The 18,275-nt window shown below is 45.3% G+C and overlaps 1 protein-coding gene and 1 long non-coding RNA gene across 4 annotated transcripts; one reads left to right on the top strand and one right to left on the bottom strand.

Annotated features, from left to right (window-relative positions):
- Positions 1-1,568: 1,568 nt before the first annotated feature.
- CMTM3 (CKLF like MARVEL transmembrane domain containing 3) lies at positions 1,569-18,012 on the bottom strand. 2 transcript variants are annotated; one of them, XM_056360556.1, is made up of 6 exons: positions 17,821-17,958; positions 10,120-10,182; positions 8,363-8,518; positions 6,495-6,590; positions 5,143-5,260; positions 1,569-3,486 (listed from the first exon to the last, which is right to left on the bottom strand). In XM_056360556.1, exons 3-6 carry the CDS (start codon positions 8,462-8,464, stop codon positions 3,458-3,460), a joined length of 345 nt encoding a protein of 114 aa, XP_056216531.1. In that variant the 5' UTR covers positions 8,465-8,518; positions 10,120-10,182; positions 17,821-17,958; the 3' UTR covers positions 1,569-3,457. The 2 variants fall into 2 exon arrangements, with proteins under 2 accessions (XP_056216531.1, XP_056216530.1); XM_056360555.1 differs by lacking the exon at positions 10,120-10,182 and having other exon boundaries at positions 17,821-18,012.
- LOC130159200 (uncharacterized) lies at positions 13,318-17,793 on the top strand. 2 transcript variants are annotated; one of them, XR_008825656.1, is made up of 3 exons: positions 13,318-13,504; positions 13,873-14,016; positions 15,727-17,793. It is a non-coding gene; the product is annotated as an uncharacterized LOC130159200 (long non-coding RNA). The 2 variants fall into 2 exon arrangements; XR_008825655.1 differs by having other exon boundaries at positions 13,873-17,143; positions 17,318-17,793.
- Positions 18,013-18,275: the final 263 nt, after the last annotated feature.

Raw genomic sequence — 18,275 nt, 5'->3', positions numbered from 1 at the left:
CAACACACCAGGCTAGGGGAAGCATTCTTCTCAAACACCACATAGGCTTAGATATACTGCTTTTTGCTTAGTATCTTGGAAATTACTTAGTCAGTTAGAACTTTTAAGACTTAGAGAACTTTGACCAGTATCAGGTGAAAAGCAGAATTAAGTGGAGTAATGGACAGTGTGTTAAAATGACAGTTGAGCCTCTTATTTCAGTCAGACTCTAAAAAGGCTGCTTGGAAAGGTCTTTTTAATACCTTAATACCACCTGTCTAAAATTACTGCACAAGACTGAACAAATACTCCACAGATACATGTAAAAGCTGTTCGATAGGAGGCGAGGGACCTTCAGACGGCGTGAGAGGTGTATGAAGCTGTTCATCTGTGATGCCAGCTGATTGCTCTTCCTTCCCGTCGGTGGCTTTGGTGCACAGGGTTCAGATGGCAAGGCTTCTTGGGGTGTTTACACATCCATCTGTTACACACTTGGTATTGGAAACTCATCGCTTCCCCAGGTTTGCCTGCCGCTGGGTGCTGTTCAGCAGGCACAGGAATTCCAAAGGGCGATAGTTGTGCTGTGGTTGTAACCAAGACGTGTGTTAGCCTGCGTGGGGTCTGGAAACGGCTCCTGTTTGGAGCAAGAATGTGTTAAAAACCGAAAAGAGATGGTTGATTTTGACCCTGCTGAATAGGAACTTCAGTAAGGCATCCATGCCGCAAGTGTAGCGTTATACTTGTGTTGCGAGTCCTGGACTGCAGGGAAACCAGTGCTCCTGCTGTTTTGGTCTTACCAGTTGGAGAAAAATAAGCTTGCAAGCATAAAAGCCAAAAAATCAAGCAAACTCTGAGCTTAGTGTAATATTGCTGGTAGGAGATGAACAAAAGACTGAGTCAGCCCCTCCCCAAATCAGAATTGGCTTTTACAGTAGTTATTTTTAATTTAATTCTCTTCTCTGAAATTATATCGATAAAATACAGAAGTGTATTTTGCTTCAGTTGTGGGAACTGATCTTTTTATAAAGGCTGGAATCTTGCACACAAGCACTTCACCCTGGGACCAAGCTGCTTAGAAATAAGTGCAATCAAATGCTCGAATGCTAGTAGCGAAATTCTGTGGACAGGCAATTCACTGCATCCCTGCTAAAGCAGTCCTGAAGCAACTAATGAGCAATTTTGTTTGCCTTTTCCGTTTTACTTTAGGAGTGTTCCAATATGAAAAAAATGACTAGAAAACCTTGGCAGGTTTTAGGTTGTAACGTGTCTGTGAAGGGTGAACCAAAAGAGGATTGTTGTTTACAATGTTGTTACTTGCCAAGTAAGAGCACTGAATCTCCAATGTCTACTAAATATGCAAAAAATAATTCTTGCTTAAATTCTTTCATGCTTAACACACTGAAGATGAAGTTTCTCCTTGCAAGGTGTGCAACCATGAGTGACTGGTCTCCCGTGCTGGCTCTGTGCTGTCCTCTGCCTTCCCAGCACTTGCATCTTGCCTGATGGAGTTGCTTGAAACACCGTTTCTCTCGCTGGTCAGAGGCAAGGCAGTAAAACCAGGTCTTAAAATAAGTAAAGACGCCCAGCACTTCTGTTAAAAGAGGTTTAATCCAGCATGGTTTCTAAATACTAACCATGTACAAGTTTCCAGCTGTGACATGCAGTACATTTTTTTTTTTTTTTTTTTTAATAAAAATAAGAGAAGTACAAACCCATTGAATATAAAAAATGAGCCCAGGTCCCCTGACGTCACAGTGCGTGCCAGTAAAATATGACAACAGAAGAGAAAGGAAGGTAGAATTTCATACAGGAAGAGATGCATAGATTTTTTTCATAAAATCGAAGATGATTTGTCACATCTAGAAGCAACCGTTTGTTTTGCCTTTATTCTGTCGGTGGTCTGGAAAGAGGAGAGGTAGGAGCTGCCCGTTAGGCAGCTCTGAGTCCAGCCAGCACCTTCCCAAGCACCTGCTCGCTGTTCGGTACCGTGGTTGTGCCTGTCAGCAGCCAGCTGCCGGCAGGGAACTGGAACCCCAGTGGTCATTTATTCCCAAAGGAAATCTGCCTTTATGGTTTTATCCTGGTGTTTCATTTACTGTGTTAGCACCATCTGCTCTCATTTTAATTACTTTTTAAGGCCACCTGTTCTGGTACTATATTAATTTTTTCTTTAATGCATACAGGTTTCTTTGCAATAGACCTATCTGCTGCCATATATAAGGAGCATGCCATGTTTCTTCCAAGCAGTATGTGTCTGTAAGTGGACACAAATTATTTCAAGGTAGGTTGTGCTACCCACAAAAACACCTTCTTGTAAAATCAGGCGGCTTTTCCACCAGAATACTCGATCACAAGATAAATCATGTCCTTCCAGGGGGAAAAAACCCAAACCTCAAACTGAAACAGAAAAGCGCACACACAAAAAGAGGGGGAGGTCTCAAAAATGAAATTAATTGCAGACATTCTTCAGTTTGGAGGTTGGTTTTTTACCTTTTCACAGTGGGAAGGATGTGTTGCCCTCCTGGGGCCCAGGTATCCTGAGTTTTACAGTTTTAAGTTTACAAACAGTAAACTCGTGGGAGGACCAGTGTTTGCAACAGCATGAAATCAGACCATGGTATCTTGTGCGTAAAACACTTGGAGGCTTTGATAGGCAAATACTGTTGGATGGTGTTTGGCAAGCCTTCCTTAGCTGTGTGTGCAAGGGCTTCCATGCAAATGGTAGGAAGGGGGCTGGTAAGACAATGCCTCGTCTGTTCTACCTCGTATCAGTGCTGAAATTGCAGAAGATGAGATGTGACCCCATCCAAACAGCTTACAAAAGTGATACCGAATGTTTGATGAGCCAGCCACCCTGCGGCACGATTATACTTTGAGGTTTGTTCTTGCTACACGTTTCCAGTTGTTGCTTTTTCTTGCCACAGATAGGCAGTGGATACAAATGTATTGAAACCAACGTGTTAACTCCAATCTATGCCTTCAGTGCTTGAGATAGCGGAATATTCAGATAAAGAAATACTATTAGTTAATCAAGAAAAATACAAATAGAGGCATTCCAAGCCTCTCTTCTTTGGCACAGCAAGAAGTATAAAAGCTCTAAGTGTTACAGAGTTGGAATTAAGTAAAGCGTATTAAAAGCTCTGCTTATATGTTTAAAATACTATGTTCTGTTTACTCAGTACATTGTAGTGCTGAGTGAGGAGGGGCAACAGAGAATTGAGATGTGTTGTTTGGATACAGACCTTGGGCAGGTTGAACTAAAGTAAAATCTGTAGCTCTGAAAAAGCATCTAATGGCATTGGGAATAGTCTCCTTTTCCACATCACTGCCCTGTCTGTGCTTTGGTGATTCCATAAACAGTGAGGTGGAAAGAGGCTACTAAGGCTGAAATAAAGGAGATATTTGAATTGGCAGTGCATTCAGCAGAGAGGAAGGTGCTTGATCATCTTCCCTTCATGCTTGGTTGGTGTTGGGTTCTTCAGTCGGAGTCAGAATCTGAGTCCTCATCTGAAATGTAAAACAAGGAATAGTGAAAATGAAAAGTAGGAATGTCCACGTCAGTTTTAGCTTTTGCGAGGAAAGAGATGTTGCTCTTCAGCAGGTGTCTGCTTCAAAGGCTGTGACATATTTAGGAAAAGGCTTGTAAAATGACAGTTCTTGTTAACATGGTAGAGCTTTAAATAGTGTTTCAAAGGACTCGAGAAGTGCTGCTGAGAGAGACTCAGACCCCCACCACAGAGGTAACAGCTGGGATGAGAGAGCTTGTGGAGGTGTTACTGTTAGCGTGGCCACCCAGAGGACGTCTGCTGCAGGCATACCTCCTGTGCTAGGGTGTTGCTGCTTGCTCTCGGGCATGGTTACACTCCGCCAGCTAAACGTGTCTGAAAGCCAGAAGCTTTTAGATATTAAGAAATCCCAACAGGCCTACAGAGGCACCTCTTGCCCAAGCTCGAGACTCTGCTTTCAAGGAAGCAAGGGATTTCTGGGCTCAGCAGCTGAGAGCCGCAGTGCGAAGGTAAGTCTGGTGCTGGAGGAAGGTGCTGCAGGGCAAAGCCCTTCTTGCACCGTCACATCAGCACAAAGCTGCACGATTGTGCATTGATAAGTTTATATATTTCTCTCTCCATCTCCAGGGAAATCGGATCTAATCTTTAGCCTAATTTTGTACCCTTGTCACCTGATCTTCTTCTGAGTAGGGATAAACAGTTTTCAGTCCTTACAGTCTGTTTCCTATGATCTATTCCTTGAATTCTTCTTTTGTCTCTTTGGCCCAAAGCCTTCAAAACATTTAACAATGTACTAAAACACCTAAAAAAGGCTGTTAGTGTTACTATATACCTTCTAGGATTCTGTACGCATCCTGGGGTGGTTTTGGGTTTGAGGGGTTTTGGTTTTGGGGCAGGTGGTTTTGGATTTTTTGTTTTAAAGTGTGGAACAGTCTCTTTCATCTGTGTGGGTGTGCTGAGCAGTGCCACCGGGGCACGATGCCTGGTTTGGGCTCGTGGGGTGCTGCAAAATAGCTGCCTGTGTCCTGACTTGGCTCGAAATGGGTCTGAACTCCCAACAGCGGGTCCCTCTTTTTATCTTTGTCTGAGTGGATCTGTCTTATTTGAGGTAGACTGTACCTTCTATGTTAGTAAGAAATTTGATAGCGATCTTGTTAATTTTATGCTGTGTGGCCTTTGGAAAAAAGGCCATTTACCCACAGATGGTCACAGCTTCACCCTGGATAACAGGTAATCGTGGTAAAGAGAGTTAAAGAGAAAAGCATTATTGGACATAAAAGACTGTGGACTAATGGATTTCAATTGTTATTAAAAAAAAAAAAGGTTTGTTTTTAAGTAAGACATTTTGACGAAAGGATAAAACTGTGTTGCACAGTGGTTTCTATAATTGGATCTGGGGCCTTTCAAAGTTAGATGGCACAAAACTGTGAGAAACTTAACATTCCTGGCTTGCTAGTTCTCCTTATAAATCACTAAAATTCCAACTTCTTAAGACTAAGCAGCTTCATAATGCAGCGTAGTTGAGGAATGCAAAACCAAGGTACCCAAGAACAGAAACTGTTCTTAGTGAGTGCTCTTGCTTCCCTGCGAAGGGCGAAATGGAGAAGAAAATCTCCTGTTACACGTTGGTATAACCCACACGGGGAATTTTACCCACCTTCTGACTTGCGCCCTTCAGGGGAATCGGAACTGCCTTGCTTGAGAAAAGTAACCAGGTCATTGAAGGTTATGTAGAAATCAATGGCGTACACTATTGTGGCTATGAACCCAAACACCTGAAACGGCAAAATAGTACTGTCCTTGATAACAGGTCACGTCCATCAATGGCAAACTGAAATAAGCCTAACTGACGCAAGAAAAATTACTGAAGAAAACCTGGGCTTGATTTTTTTTTTTTTTTTTTTTTTGACCTGTGCCTTTCTAAAAAGGCAGGGAAGGGAATTGTGTCGTGAGCCACTGGCATCAGCTATACCACAGCTCATTTCTGAGCGGTGATCCCTGCAGCTCCGGAGGTGTCCGTAGCAGCTCCCCAGGTTGCCTCCCTCTCTGGCTCTGGGTATGTTCTGAGCACCAGCGTTGGCCTGGACTGGGAGCTACAGGAGAACGTAACCTGCATCTCTGTGCCACCAAGAAATTGCCTCAGTTTCTCTGGAAATGATTTTTTTACTGGTTTGCAAGAATCTTGCAGAATGAACTAGATTGAGATAAAATGCTTCTGAAGTTACCTATTTAGTGTCAAGGCAGCAGCAGTGTGGCGAGAGTAGGATGGTTTTCACTCTGAGAAGCTAGGGGAAACACTGTGTTGTGTTGTTTCATGTCTAGATGGAGTGACAGAATTTAAAACAAGGTCTTTTGTTTCAAAATTGTGTTGGACTTGGGATGGTTTGGCAAGGGTTGCCGGCTAACACTCCTGGGTATTGTTCTTCCCCATCTTTTTAAATTACTATGCAGATTTTATTTATGTTGCATACATTATTGATGCTTCGAGTCAAGTTGCAGATGGAGAGGCTGTATCTTATTTCTGAACACAAAATGCTGATGACAAAGGCTCTCTCCTGTGCAGTCTGTATACTGGAGGGTACAATGACACTGCTGTAGCTTCAACTTACCCAAGTAAAACTAAGCAGTAGAGGTAGGAGGTTGAAATTACTTAATATAGACTGTCCTTAGTAGTTACAAGTTTGATTTCTATTATTATTCTCTCTTATTCAAAGATCTTTATGTTCTTTGCAGGAACAGAGAAATTTATCTTCCCTGTACGCCTTCCTTAAGTAGTACAGTTAACACTGAGCAGCACTGTTAGGATGAAAAAAACCCGATTAATTGATTAACACCCGATTTTTCTACATAACTGACCATTTTTTCCCTTCCTTTAGGCAAATCTAAATCTAATTTAGTTAATTGAAGAAACTTCTGCTACTTGCAATGGGGTCAAGATTGAACTGTTTCTGAGGTATGTGCATACACAGTCCACTGAAATACTGGAGTGGAGAGCTCACATCTACTTACTCCTGCTGCTTTAGATGCTCCGTCGTTGTATTTTGAGACAGCAGCAATTGAAATGGCAAAGTAAATAATGGCAGCAGTGACGCACCGCAGGAAATCCTGTAAAATAACCAATGTTGCAGGCTCCGATTAGTCATGTAATTCCAACATACAAACTCCTCTAAAAATTATTTCAGAAATGACCACTAAAACCCTTCGTTGTTGCGTCAGTGGACTTGCCCGATTCTGGAGTGTGACTACAGCCTGGTATTTTGTAGTGGATGAATTGCTCATCTGGGAAATATCTTTAGATGGGAGATGACTGGAATCTTGGTATAAACCTCTGCTCTTACAGACGTCTGTATAAATCCTGCTTCTAACGTGCTTATGTCAGGCAGACCTTTTTTCAGGCTGAGAAGGGCTATCTTTTAACTTGGAGCGCTGCAAGGGCTCTAATGGAAGAATCAGTTGAAGTGCTTTAAAAGGTTTCATCCCTAAGCAGAGCTCCTGTGGTACCAAAGGCTCTGGAGGATCCTATCAGTTCCCATGGGGAACAGGCACATGCTTGTTTCTGTATAGAAGTAGCCCTGCCTGTCTCGTTTAGGAACCAAACACTTTTAGTGTTTAAAACTATGATTTATACTTGTAACTCCAACAGCTAGCCTGAAGTGATTGTACCTGTTGCTGTCATCAAATTAGGGGCTTCTGTGGTTGAGACTGTATCTCAGCAGGGCAGGGGCTGTGCCCTGTAATACAAGCAGTGATGTGCTGGAGCAACGGTGTCTCTGAACTGCGTATTAAATAAAGCTGCGATTCCCAGGGCATGTGTAAATCACGTAAGCTGGAATAATGGTATCTCAATCTGTGTTCACAATTAGACCTTCTGCCTTTTCGGAACAGATGGATGAGTAAGAGAATGTCTCAAAGCACAAATCCTACAAGAAACTCGACTCTTCTGAAGTCTGGACAAGGTCTGGTCTCTGTGACTGGAGTATATTATGGTAATAATAAACATACAGGTGCTTTGTTTTAGTTCTGTAATCAGATGCATGTAGAAAACAGGAAAACAATGGAAGTGAGATTACCAGACAAAAACCACGCACACTGTCAAAAGTCACTGCTATTGTTATATCCACCAGTGGCCTTGCTAATGTTATTTTTATATATTGAGACCTCCAATTCAAATCTCACTACGATGAACTATTGCTAGACAGTACCAAAAGAGAATGCAGATCGATGACACTAGCATTTTTTGGAAGTGTGTGTACTGCTAGACAAATGCTCCCTTGGCAATGTATATTTGAAGCAACAGAGACATCCAGTGGCCAGTGCGCAGTCACCAGTGCAGCCACCAACCTGCCGGCCCCCGGGAGCAGCCAGGGATTTCCCTGTGTCACTGGGCAGCTGCAGGGCCTTCCCCCTTCACAGAAGCAGCTGCCAGTTTGTTTGCGTGTGAGTATGACTGACCTCAACAGCATTTATCTGAGAACTTGAAAACATTTTAGTATAGCGTGTGCATTACTATATAGCGTGCCTCAGCTTCCTCATTTGTAAGGGTGGCAATATTTATTAAGTTGCTCCCAGCAGTGGGCAGATTCAGTTGGGCTGATGTTGCTTGCTTCTGAAGATGCAGCTCTAAGCTGTTTGCCTGGAATGGCGCATAAATTCTGTGCTTTAATAAAACCACACTTTGTGTCAGCACCAAGAAAGCTATAGGATGTGGTATAGCATAGTGTAAAGAGTGCTTTGGGACCTTCTGAATGAGAGGCAATGTGGACAAGCTTCTGATAAGGAGGTGAAGTCGTTAACAGCCCAGCCTCCTGTATAGTGCCTTTTACTCATGTTACACTCTACAATTACATTTGTGTTTTTCTATTGTGCATTTCACTTACCGTCAAAGGCCAGTAGAGTCCTTTAAACTTCTCATTAAGTTTAGAGGCGTAGGCAAAAAAAAGAAATAGTGCCAGCAGAAACTCTAGGAGTGGTGCCATCATGAAAGAGGCAGCTAGAGATGCAATATAGCAGATAAAAATGATAAATGACAGCACCTAGAGTAAAAGGAAAACTCTAGTTATTCGCATGAAATAGCAGAGCCTCAGGCAGCTGAGCAGCTTTGAAGCGTTATTCTCCCTGCGTGTTCCTGTCAGCACTGCTGGTGATGGTATATCTTGCTTCCAACTTTTTTTTTTTCCCCTTGGGCCAAATGAATTTTCTCATTTAGCACGGAATAAATCTAAAGTAATGGTGTTTCTTTCAGTGCGTGTGAAATCGACTTTCCAGGCTGCTCGGTGGATTTGCACCTCTCCAGTCAATAATTTGCTCTAGATTGTAAACAGTTCTGACAACATAATTCTGCAAACAGAGCGGGGCATTGCCAAGCAAACAGAGCTCTAAGCTTTTGGCTGTGACAGTTCTCATTTGAAACCCAAATCATTGCTCAGATAGCCCAAAGTAACTTAGCATGTATAATCTGCTTAGAGTTGGAAAAAAAAAGTCTGCTACTGATGGATAGATAAGAACTGAGAACTAATTATTCTGTGATTTCTGGAAGTCTCTGGTTCTAGTTTTCCGCTGTAGACAGCTGTTTTAGAGAGTAATAGGATAGCTAACTCCCATAGATTTGTTTTCTCTCCATGATGTTTCCTAACTCTGCAAAAGAATAAAAAGGGCATTTGTTTTCCCATTCAATTAAAATACTTTTAGAATGTCGTTTATGGCTCTAAATAGGAATTTTCACAGTGGGAAAATGGCTAAAGATGCTTTTTTTACAGAAACCAGACTGTACCGAAGTGCTTGCTACACTTCTGGACTTTCAGCTACTGTATTTGTGGAAGCGGGAGGTGAGGGGGCCATGGAGAAACTTGGTAAGAAGAGGCTCCAGCCCTACTGCTCTGCAACCTTGCGTGGTAACTGGTTGCTGGCTTGTTCATATTTAGCTTAAAATACAAAACGTTGCTAGTATACTGAATAAAACATTTTCTGCAAGTGCAAGTGTTATGAGCTAGTTTATACCTGAGCTGCTCTATTCACTCTGCCCTCCTGAAGACAAATCCGTGCCTTAGCAATGCTCAGGGATGCTTTTGGTCAGTGTAGCAGTAGGTACTGTTTGAGCATTAGATTACAAGTTTTTTAACTTCTAAATTTGAAATGGGGATGCTGACATTCTCCCTTGTCGCAACGGAGGGAAGACACAGTCACTCAATATGAGTGATCAGCAGACTTCGTTTATTGTGCCTTACAGTCACCTTTTATGCCTTGTTATAATTAGCTCATACATATTACAAAAGTTAAGCTCATTACTGGTTAGTTGCCTAAATACCAAGCCCGCCCCTAGTTTCTCTTCTGTAGTTACCTGTTCCCACCTGCAACATTCTTTTCCCACCGCGATCTTCCTGTTACTGTGTAACAAGAACAGCCAGGGATAGTGTATTTTTGCTTTACTTCAGATAAGCTGAGAGCGATGTGCATTTTTGTCCAGCCAGCGGGACTATGTCTATGTGACCCTTTTCAGCTAGCCAGTTATCCACACTCCCTCATATAATACTGGAAACAGATGTATGTATTCTTTTCCCCCAGCTGGCATGTCTGAAGGCAGACGTGGCTTCTTGAAAAGCCTAAATAATGTGCGGACTGTGATCAATGAATTTACCTCATTACATTTCAGATCTATGAATTTCTTTGCTTGCTGCTACCATGTGTTCCTGGGAACCACCTGTACATCAAAAAAAAATCATTATACTTGAATGATAAGGCTCCTACAGTTAATTATTGATTAACAATTACTCCTATGAGGGGTCAGTCGACCCACAAATACATGTATCAGAAGAGCCCATTTAGGTGTAGGGGGCAACAGAGCAGTTCAAACCTGTTGAAATGATTTTTTTAATTAATTAACAAGCCTTTATTCTAAGCTTAGGTTTTGGGGAAAGCAGTCAGTTCTTGACCTGGATGACAACAGCTGGATGGAGTATATTGTTTTGATCTATTAGGACTGGGTGGTAAAGTTTGAGAGGATGTGATATTTTTAGTAAGATACTATATTTATCTTTAAATGTTTCTATCTATTTATTGTTCTTGTTTCACTGAGTTGTAAGAAACTGATCCGGTTAAATACAGAGTTCACTTGTGCATCAAGGCCTGTTACCTGATAATATTTACCCTATTTGTTGTTGTTTATCCTATTTTTTTTTGTTGCTTATGGCTTACATAGCTTCTCAGCAGTGTCTAGAGTTTGGATATAGTGGAAGGAACTCATTTGCTATCTTATCCTTAATGTGGTATTTTATTTCTGTGAATGAAAAGTGCCAGGTACTATTTCAAGAGAAGTGGATGTAACAGAACTTGAAAATTACTGAGAGGAGAGAGGACGACTTCTTCCTATCATACTGCCTATTCCTTTTCCACCCCTATGGAATAAAACCAGAAAGGACTGGACTTCAGCTCTGTGAATCTGCTTCGCTGGCATTTGTGGAACATAATGTAGACGTGGTTTCATCTTTTCTTGGTTTAAAAAGAAACCACCATGTAGTTAGGATGCTTTGTCTTTTTCTTCTGGTGCTGAAAAAAAAAAAAATAATCCTTTTTCTGGCTACAGGAGTGTGCGATAGCGGAGATGGAGAGACAGAGAAGTGTGCAGGGACGAGCAGCAGCAGGGAGATGCATTCAGGATAGGTCCTGCCGACCAACCCCCTTTCAACAGCAGCACATCAGACCTGAACTAAACTTGTTAGATCTCTCATGAAAGGATTAAATGCAGTATTAAATAATACATCATACCACAGCAGCGAGAGGAGGCAGAGAGGCACATTTCAGATATGTAAGTTGAAGATGCATGGTAGAGATCACTTTGATCTTGATTCTGTTTGATACAGTAATTCCTGCACTCTGCCTGCCTTTATGCAGAGAAAAAGTTGTACTGTCGGAAGCGTTAACTGTTGGGTGAGACAAAGAGCCTTTCTGTTCTCTTAAGATCAGCCTGATGGTAATTTGTGTAACGTAAGGTTCCCACTGTGCTCCCCTCACCCTGACGGCCCTGGGCAGGTCTACATGGTTTGAAATGCAGTGCAGTGCCCTGTTTTGTTGTCAAAAAATGGTGGAAAAAAAAGAGGATGAGGATTTGGGAGAAGTCTTTTAAGAAAAGAATCAAAGAATTTAAAGTTTTGGACCCTAAGATTGCACAGAATCTGTCAATTTTCCTTCGCTCTTTCCGAGTGCCTGATAAGGAAATCAAAATGATGATAGTGGAAGCAGACGAAACACAGCTGTAGAGTCCATGATTCAGAACTTGATCAGACCCTGCTCTGATGTGGCTGGGGATGCAAACGGACACTTGTTTTGTGGCAAGAGCGCGCCAAGGGGCTCCTGCTCCAACATGCTGGTGGGATTCCTGCTTTGGTGCAAGGTAAAGTTGCTGAAGAGACAAAAGGATCAGTCTGAGCACTTCAGCCTTCTAACTCAGTCTGATCCAGAGAAGCTGGAACCTGGGGAAACACTAGCTGTCCATTTCAAAATTAGTTACCAGGCCAGTTAGTTGCTCAAATGACGAACACTAACTGTGCTTTGGCTGTCACTGCCACTCTAAGTGGTCGTCTGTGTCCAGCCCATGCCAGCTCTCTGCTCCTGACCCTGCCTGTCAGCATCCCATTGTACAGGGAAAGTGCATGTCAAGGCCGCCTTAAAACAAAAAATCACGCTTCATTTGCAGGAACCCCTTTGCTTTCAAATGGATTATTGATGATAATAGTAAAAGGGAAATAATCTGACATGAAGTGTGCAATTGCTCTCCAGTTAAGCATCGTTCCTTGTTTTGGAGGCATTCAGAGCCTGAAAAGGCCCAAGGAAAATTTTATGTGACACAGACACTGTAAAATAGCAGACCAGAATTTGAGAACAAGAGTTTGAAAGTTTTTTTGGTTTTGTTTTTTTCCAAATGCTACAGCCTTCATTGAGGCACGGCTGGAAGGGGAGGCAGGTACACATTAAAGCAAGAGAAGCAAAAGGAAGGAGGTGCCTGAATGCTCTGTCAGGTGATGGCTGTGGTGCTGCAGCTTGTTTTTTGGCTTTCTTATTTTTGTCTCCTCCGTGGCCATGTTGCAGCCCTGATGTGGTTTTTTATGCCAGATCTACTTGGTAACTTGGGCACAGCCCTGTGTAATACAAGAGCCCACAAAGCTGTCAGCTTTCAACGATGTTTCTCTTTTGTTTAGAGTTCATTTCCCCCTCTGACAGGTGGAGTGCACAGACTCATCAGCAATACCGGATATTATCCATTATTTCTTTTCTGAATTATAAAAGTGAATAGGTTTCCTGTTATCTTGTCTATTTAATTGCAGTGCCACTAACTGAAGTATTTGATGTCATCTAAAGATTTGGTAATTTTAAAAATCTACTTCTCACACAATAAATACACTGATGTGCCAGTCTGTACCCAGAATTAACGAACACCTACTGACTGACTTTTCCAGACTTCATGTCTTTGAGAGAAATCCCTGGCAAACTGAAAGTTGCTCTAAAAATGACAAACTCAAAAGCAACCTTCAGACTCTACCCTGAGCCCTCTAGAGACCGTCAAATGATCCGCTGAACATCACAGTTGTTCTGCACTGTCTTTTCTTGAAGCTGTGTGTTTAAAAGTGATTTCAGAGAAAGGTCAAGCAATGGGGTCTTGTGATTTCTGTAACAGCTCTGTGTCTGTGCTAAAGAAAAAAACCAACCACCAACCAAACACCAGCTAGAGAGGAAGTTGGTGAGGGCTCAATGCAGTTGCAAGTTCATTTCTAGCACTTTCAGACTCAGAAAGCACCGCTGCTTCTGGGAATAAAAAACCCAAGGGTGTTTTAGCTTTAGACAAGGGGTTTCTTTTTCCCTTGGGATTGCATCCTTACATCAGTAGCAGCTGGGAGCCTGAGGTGTTCCTGCACTGCTGTGGAAAGGTTAATGGGATTGCTGCCAGCTTCACTGTGGAGGAGTATTCAGATGCAGCAAGCTCTAGTGCAGCAAAGAACGGAACAGGATCCTTTCATGGTCTGGCAGTGGTAAGATTTTAAAAAACCCTGGCAGAAAAGCAGCCTGGTCCTTCATTGAGCACCTTTTCTGTGGGAATGAGAATGTACATAGAAGAGAACTATTACATATTACTTTTTCTTTTTTAAAGGAACTTTGGTACTCTGTTCCAAAAAGTAATTTTCTCCCATGTCATTATTACTTAATATTGTGTTGCTGCGCTGCTTAAACTGGTCAGGCATTATGAAGTTATACTTTGTCATATAACCAGCTTGCAATTTAAGGTATAAAAAATAATTCAATACAATGGTTAGAGAGCACTGTGCCCCTGAAGGGAGGGAAGGCTGCTGCAGTGCTGAGGTCATGGCAGAGCGTGAAGGCGTTTGTCTCCTCTGTGCAGGGAGAACAGCCCCGTTGCAGCCCACTGGGAATGATGCGGATGCCGGGAAGCAGCTGACATCAGTGCATGCTCCGACACACACCCCAGCGCCCTCCACCTGGGTCGAGTGCCTGCCCCTCGCTTCCCCTCCATGGGAAAGAACAGGTTTGCTTCAGCAGTTTTAAAAGCGGCTAGCAGGGTGCTCTGTGGGCAAGAGTGTGTTTTGTTACGGTTTAATGGCAGCCAGAGGAAGTGGATGGCTTAGTGGTCTCTGCTATTCAGCAACTTGCTTCCCTGTTGTACTTGTCACGGAGGTGAAGTTCTTGGTTCCTCCAGAATTGGTTGCAAGGGTCTCCTCCTGGCTACAGACCCAGAGAAAGGCACAGGGGGTCGTCTTCGAAGAAGGAGGCTTTGCACAGAGCAGCTGCAAGTTTCAGTTATGAAGGTCAGTTCAGAGAAGACTGAAAAGACAGAAGATGGGAGCAGAGACAAACGGGCACAATGATTTCTGCATCCTTTGTGTCACTTTGTAGTGACACACCTTATACGGGACCACCTTACGTATTCATACTACATTTTTATGAAAAAAATATGTTCTGCCACTGATGCTGGCTTCAGGGGCCTAAGGGGGTGCCAATTAAAGCAGTCATCAGGACAAACACAAAAGCTTGACTGCAATAGCTGGGGTGAGCAGCAGAATGTGTCACTGTGGATCTCACCTGGACACGCTCTGGTGGCAGATACAGGAGTGGCTGTTAAATAGTTCCAACACAGGACGGAGGCAACTGAAAAATGCATCTCTTAAGGGGGGAAAAGAGCATGGATGAGATGCTGACCTTCAAGACAGTAACTTAAGTGTTTAGGAAAAATGAGTACCTTAACAAGACTGTTAAAGATATATGGAAGAAATAATGCTATGGGGAGAGAATAGAAAGGAAAAAAGAAAGAGAAAAGAATTAACCTGGGAGATAAAGAATGGTGATTAGAAAGTGCAAGACAGTGAGAATAAATAGGATCAGAAGAGACAGCAAAGCGTATGCATGTACTTCATGTTACTGCTTCTTTGTGGCTGTGTAGCTACCCCAGGTGGAGTAAAAAATTAATAAGGCAGGAAGATCAAAAGGAAAAGGAACGGGGTGGGGGGAACATCCTCTTCGGAATACGATTTGCGATTGTAATTAAGCTTCTAGCAGTAATCAGCTGCTTCACCAGCCTGACCTGTTGTAGAGGCAGCGCCGGAGTGCCCAGACTTGCCAGCCCACAGAGCAGTTTATGTACCAACATGTAAATGACACCCTCACATTGTGAAGATCCTTACTCGCTCCATGTGAAAACATGTGTAAACGTTATTTCTAAGAAGTGGCTATAGCAGCTTCCTTCCATCTCAACTCAGCAATCCTCGCCGGCCGCGCTGAGTTCCCACGCTGCCGGTGCAGCTGCCTGCGCCCCCTCCCCTGGGTGGCCCTGAGTCGTGATGTGGGTGCCTGGGCTCCCGGCCGTGGCCAGCGGTGCAAGGGAAGGGAACAGGTGGCTGTGAGTGTGGCAGTTGTCTTAATTGACAAAGTCTAAGTGGGTCTGCTATAGCTTATGGCAGCTGAAACGACCATTTGCCAGCCGCTGGGCAAACCAGGGCTTCTTAATGAAGTTCCTCCCACCAAGCGCACACGCAGCGTGGCCACTGGCTGAGGGAATCTGCTGAAGCCGGCCCCTGTTCCCTTTCTGTCATGGACCAGAAAGGAGAAGTTATGGTTATACCATCTGCCCCTGCCAAGACATGTGGGCAAGTTGCTGCCTTGCTTTGGCTGTGATGTATTTTTTAGTATATGGTGGTTTGCTTTCTAAATGTTGAGAAAACTGACTTGGCACTTCCTGCAGCTGAACAGAGAACGTCTGATCTACCTGCAGAGGTGCTGGCACATGCATGAGAAATAAGGCACGCTTCTTGTGACTTGCCAAGCTGCTAAGTAATAACGTGACAGAGAGATCTGGTAACAATAATGAGAACCCCATTTTGTTTCTGAACAAAAGACACTATTGAAAACCTGTCTCGCATGAACATTATTTACATACGTTTATGCTGAACCCAACCCCACCCCACAGCAGTGCTGTGTCAAAGAGGAAAAATCAAACGTTCAAGACAAAGCTAAAGATGAAACAGATTTAAACTATGATAGATTTAACTTGGACTCATTTACAATTATGTGGCACTGCATTTCTCTAACTGTATACAGACTGGATTTATTATGGGGCCTGTGTTGTCTTCAAGGGCTTCTGGCAAAGCTGGAGACAACTGGAGAGAAACTACTGCTGCCTCCCCTCTGCCAGGAAACATCGTCCTAAAGCACAGGGGCTGGCCTGCAAGGAGCACGCAGAAAGCTTCGCTGCAGCTTCAGACAGGATTTTAGAGCTGCCTTCAGCCGGCCAAACCCTCAGGAAGCCCTGAGTGGCCTTACAAAGGATAAATCCCTGTTTTGTCAAGACAGAGTGGTTTTTATTTACTCCAAGGAGGCATAACCAGTGCTTCTCTACGACAACAAAAGGGTGAGTCTGATCCCATGACCAAAACAGTATTCCTCAAACATGTCATCATTCAGAGATGTTAAAAAGCCAGGCTTTCTGAAAAGCATAATTTACTGGCTGTAAGCTTGTATAGGAAATTCCAGTATAACATTACAGTACGTAACAAAAATATCCGCCAAAGGAGCAGAGTTAGTTGGGCTTTGATACCTTTTGAATGTGCGGGTTTGTAATCTACAGCTGGGTATGAGCAATGGTGGGTACCTGGAATTTTTACAGCGTTTTCGGTGGAGCTGATACAGCCCGTGGCCTGCTGCTACCCCGCCTGAGCTCTGTGTTCCCCATCGTGTCCTCGTCTCCTGAGCAAACGGTTTTTCCTCCCAAAGCCTCGCACCTCCTGGCTGTTCCCAGTGCTGCCTGCCACGGGGCGGGCAGAGAAGGGCTGGTCAGGGAGCCTGGTGACATTGCTGCCTCCTGCCCCTGCCATCCCTGGCTCTTGCTTGAATGTCCTTGAATGTCCGTGTTCCCTTCCCCGAGCCAGCGCCGCGGACAGCCCGAGCCACACACACATCTGAACGCTCCCTGTACCTGGCTACTAGTTTGGGCTCTCCCGGGATTTGACTACCGGCTATCAAAACTCCAGCTAAAATTAGAAGAGAACTTAGGTGTTCAGATTTCATTGTTTCTGGTATAAATGATGCTGAAGGTCTAATCTTACTCCACTAACAACTTCTGCCGATTTCACCGCTGGTTGTGGAACACCCGCTAGCCATGGGTAAGCGGTCGGTGCCGGGGGGTGGGGGTCAGTGGTCAGGCTTTGAGCCTTCACAGGTAAAACGTTACACTGAAAGTCAGAGGCCTGTGATTGCCGCCAGCCCTGACCCTGGAACCTGGGCATCCATGGCCTGACGAAGCGTGTCCTAGGGGTGACTGTTCGGTGCTGTCACAGCGGGCGCGCTGGCTGCCTCGCAAGCTGAGATCGCGATGCCCTACGCCATGCCACGCATCGGAGAGGAACGAGTGAGGACTTCCCTGAGGTACGAGGGACAAACAGTGGGTCCAGCCGTGCCCGTGGCCCACAGAGAAAACAGGGTCGGGTGGGTGGCGGGTGGTGTCCGGGCTCACGCTGCGAGTGGGTTACAGTGCACCGAAGGCAGCTCTGGCTGGGGGGGGGGGGTCCTGCCGGGGGGCACACGCCGGGCACCGCAAGCTTGACCCAAGGGCTATGTGGGTTTCCCAGCGCGCTGTGCCCGAACGCAGCCGACAGCCCCTGCGGCCCCGCTCCCCCCACCGTGCTGGGACAGCCGCACGGCCCGAGCGGAGTTGTTCCCCCGCCCCGGGCTGCCCCCCCGCCCGCACGGGGGGCCCGGAGCCTTACGGGGGGCACGGCCGGCGCCCCCGGCCCCCCAGACCCCCACCCCCCCGAGCCCCGGGAGCAGCCCCTACCCTTACCGTCTCGGCGAGGAGCAGCTGCCCCTTGCGGGAGCAGAGGAACTCCCGGGGCGGCAGGAGCGAGCGCAGCCCCGGCGCCGGCGCGGCCCCCCCCGGCCTCGGGCTCCTCCATGGCTGCGGCGGCCGCGGGCTGGCGGGAGCGGCCGGGGGCGGCTCGGCGCTGGGCTGGGCGGGGGGTGGTGTGTTTTTTTTTTTTTTTAAGGAGGGAAGCGGAAGCCGTGACACTGCGGAAACGTGAAAAAAAGTTTCAGCATCCCCCAGTGTAGGGGTGGGGGGTGGTGTCCTCCGCGGGCTGCCCCCGGGCCCTGCGGCGCCGCGGCGGGATCCCGCAGGGGCAGCCCGGTGCCGCCAGCCCGGCGCTCCGGGGGCCGCCGGTGGGGGCCCGTGCCCGGTGCTGGCGGGGCTGCCCCGGCCCCCACCGCCTCCCTCAGGCGCCCCCCGAGCCCCGGTGACCG

The sequence above is a fragment of the Falco biarmicus genome, chromosome 15, assembly GCF_023638135.1.
Source record: "Falco biarmicus isolate bFalBia1 chromosome 15, bFalBia1.pri, whole genome shotgun sequence".
In the NCBI taxonomy this organism is placed as follows: domain Eukaryota; kingdom Metazoa; phylum Chordata; class Aves; order Falconiformes; family Falconidae; genus Falco; species Falco biarmicus.
This window is presented reverse-complemented; position numbering and strand designations above follow the sequence as displayed.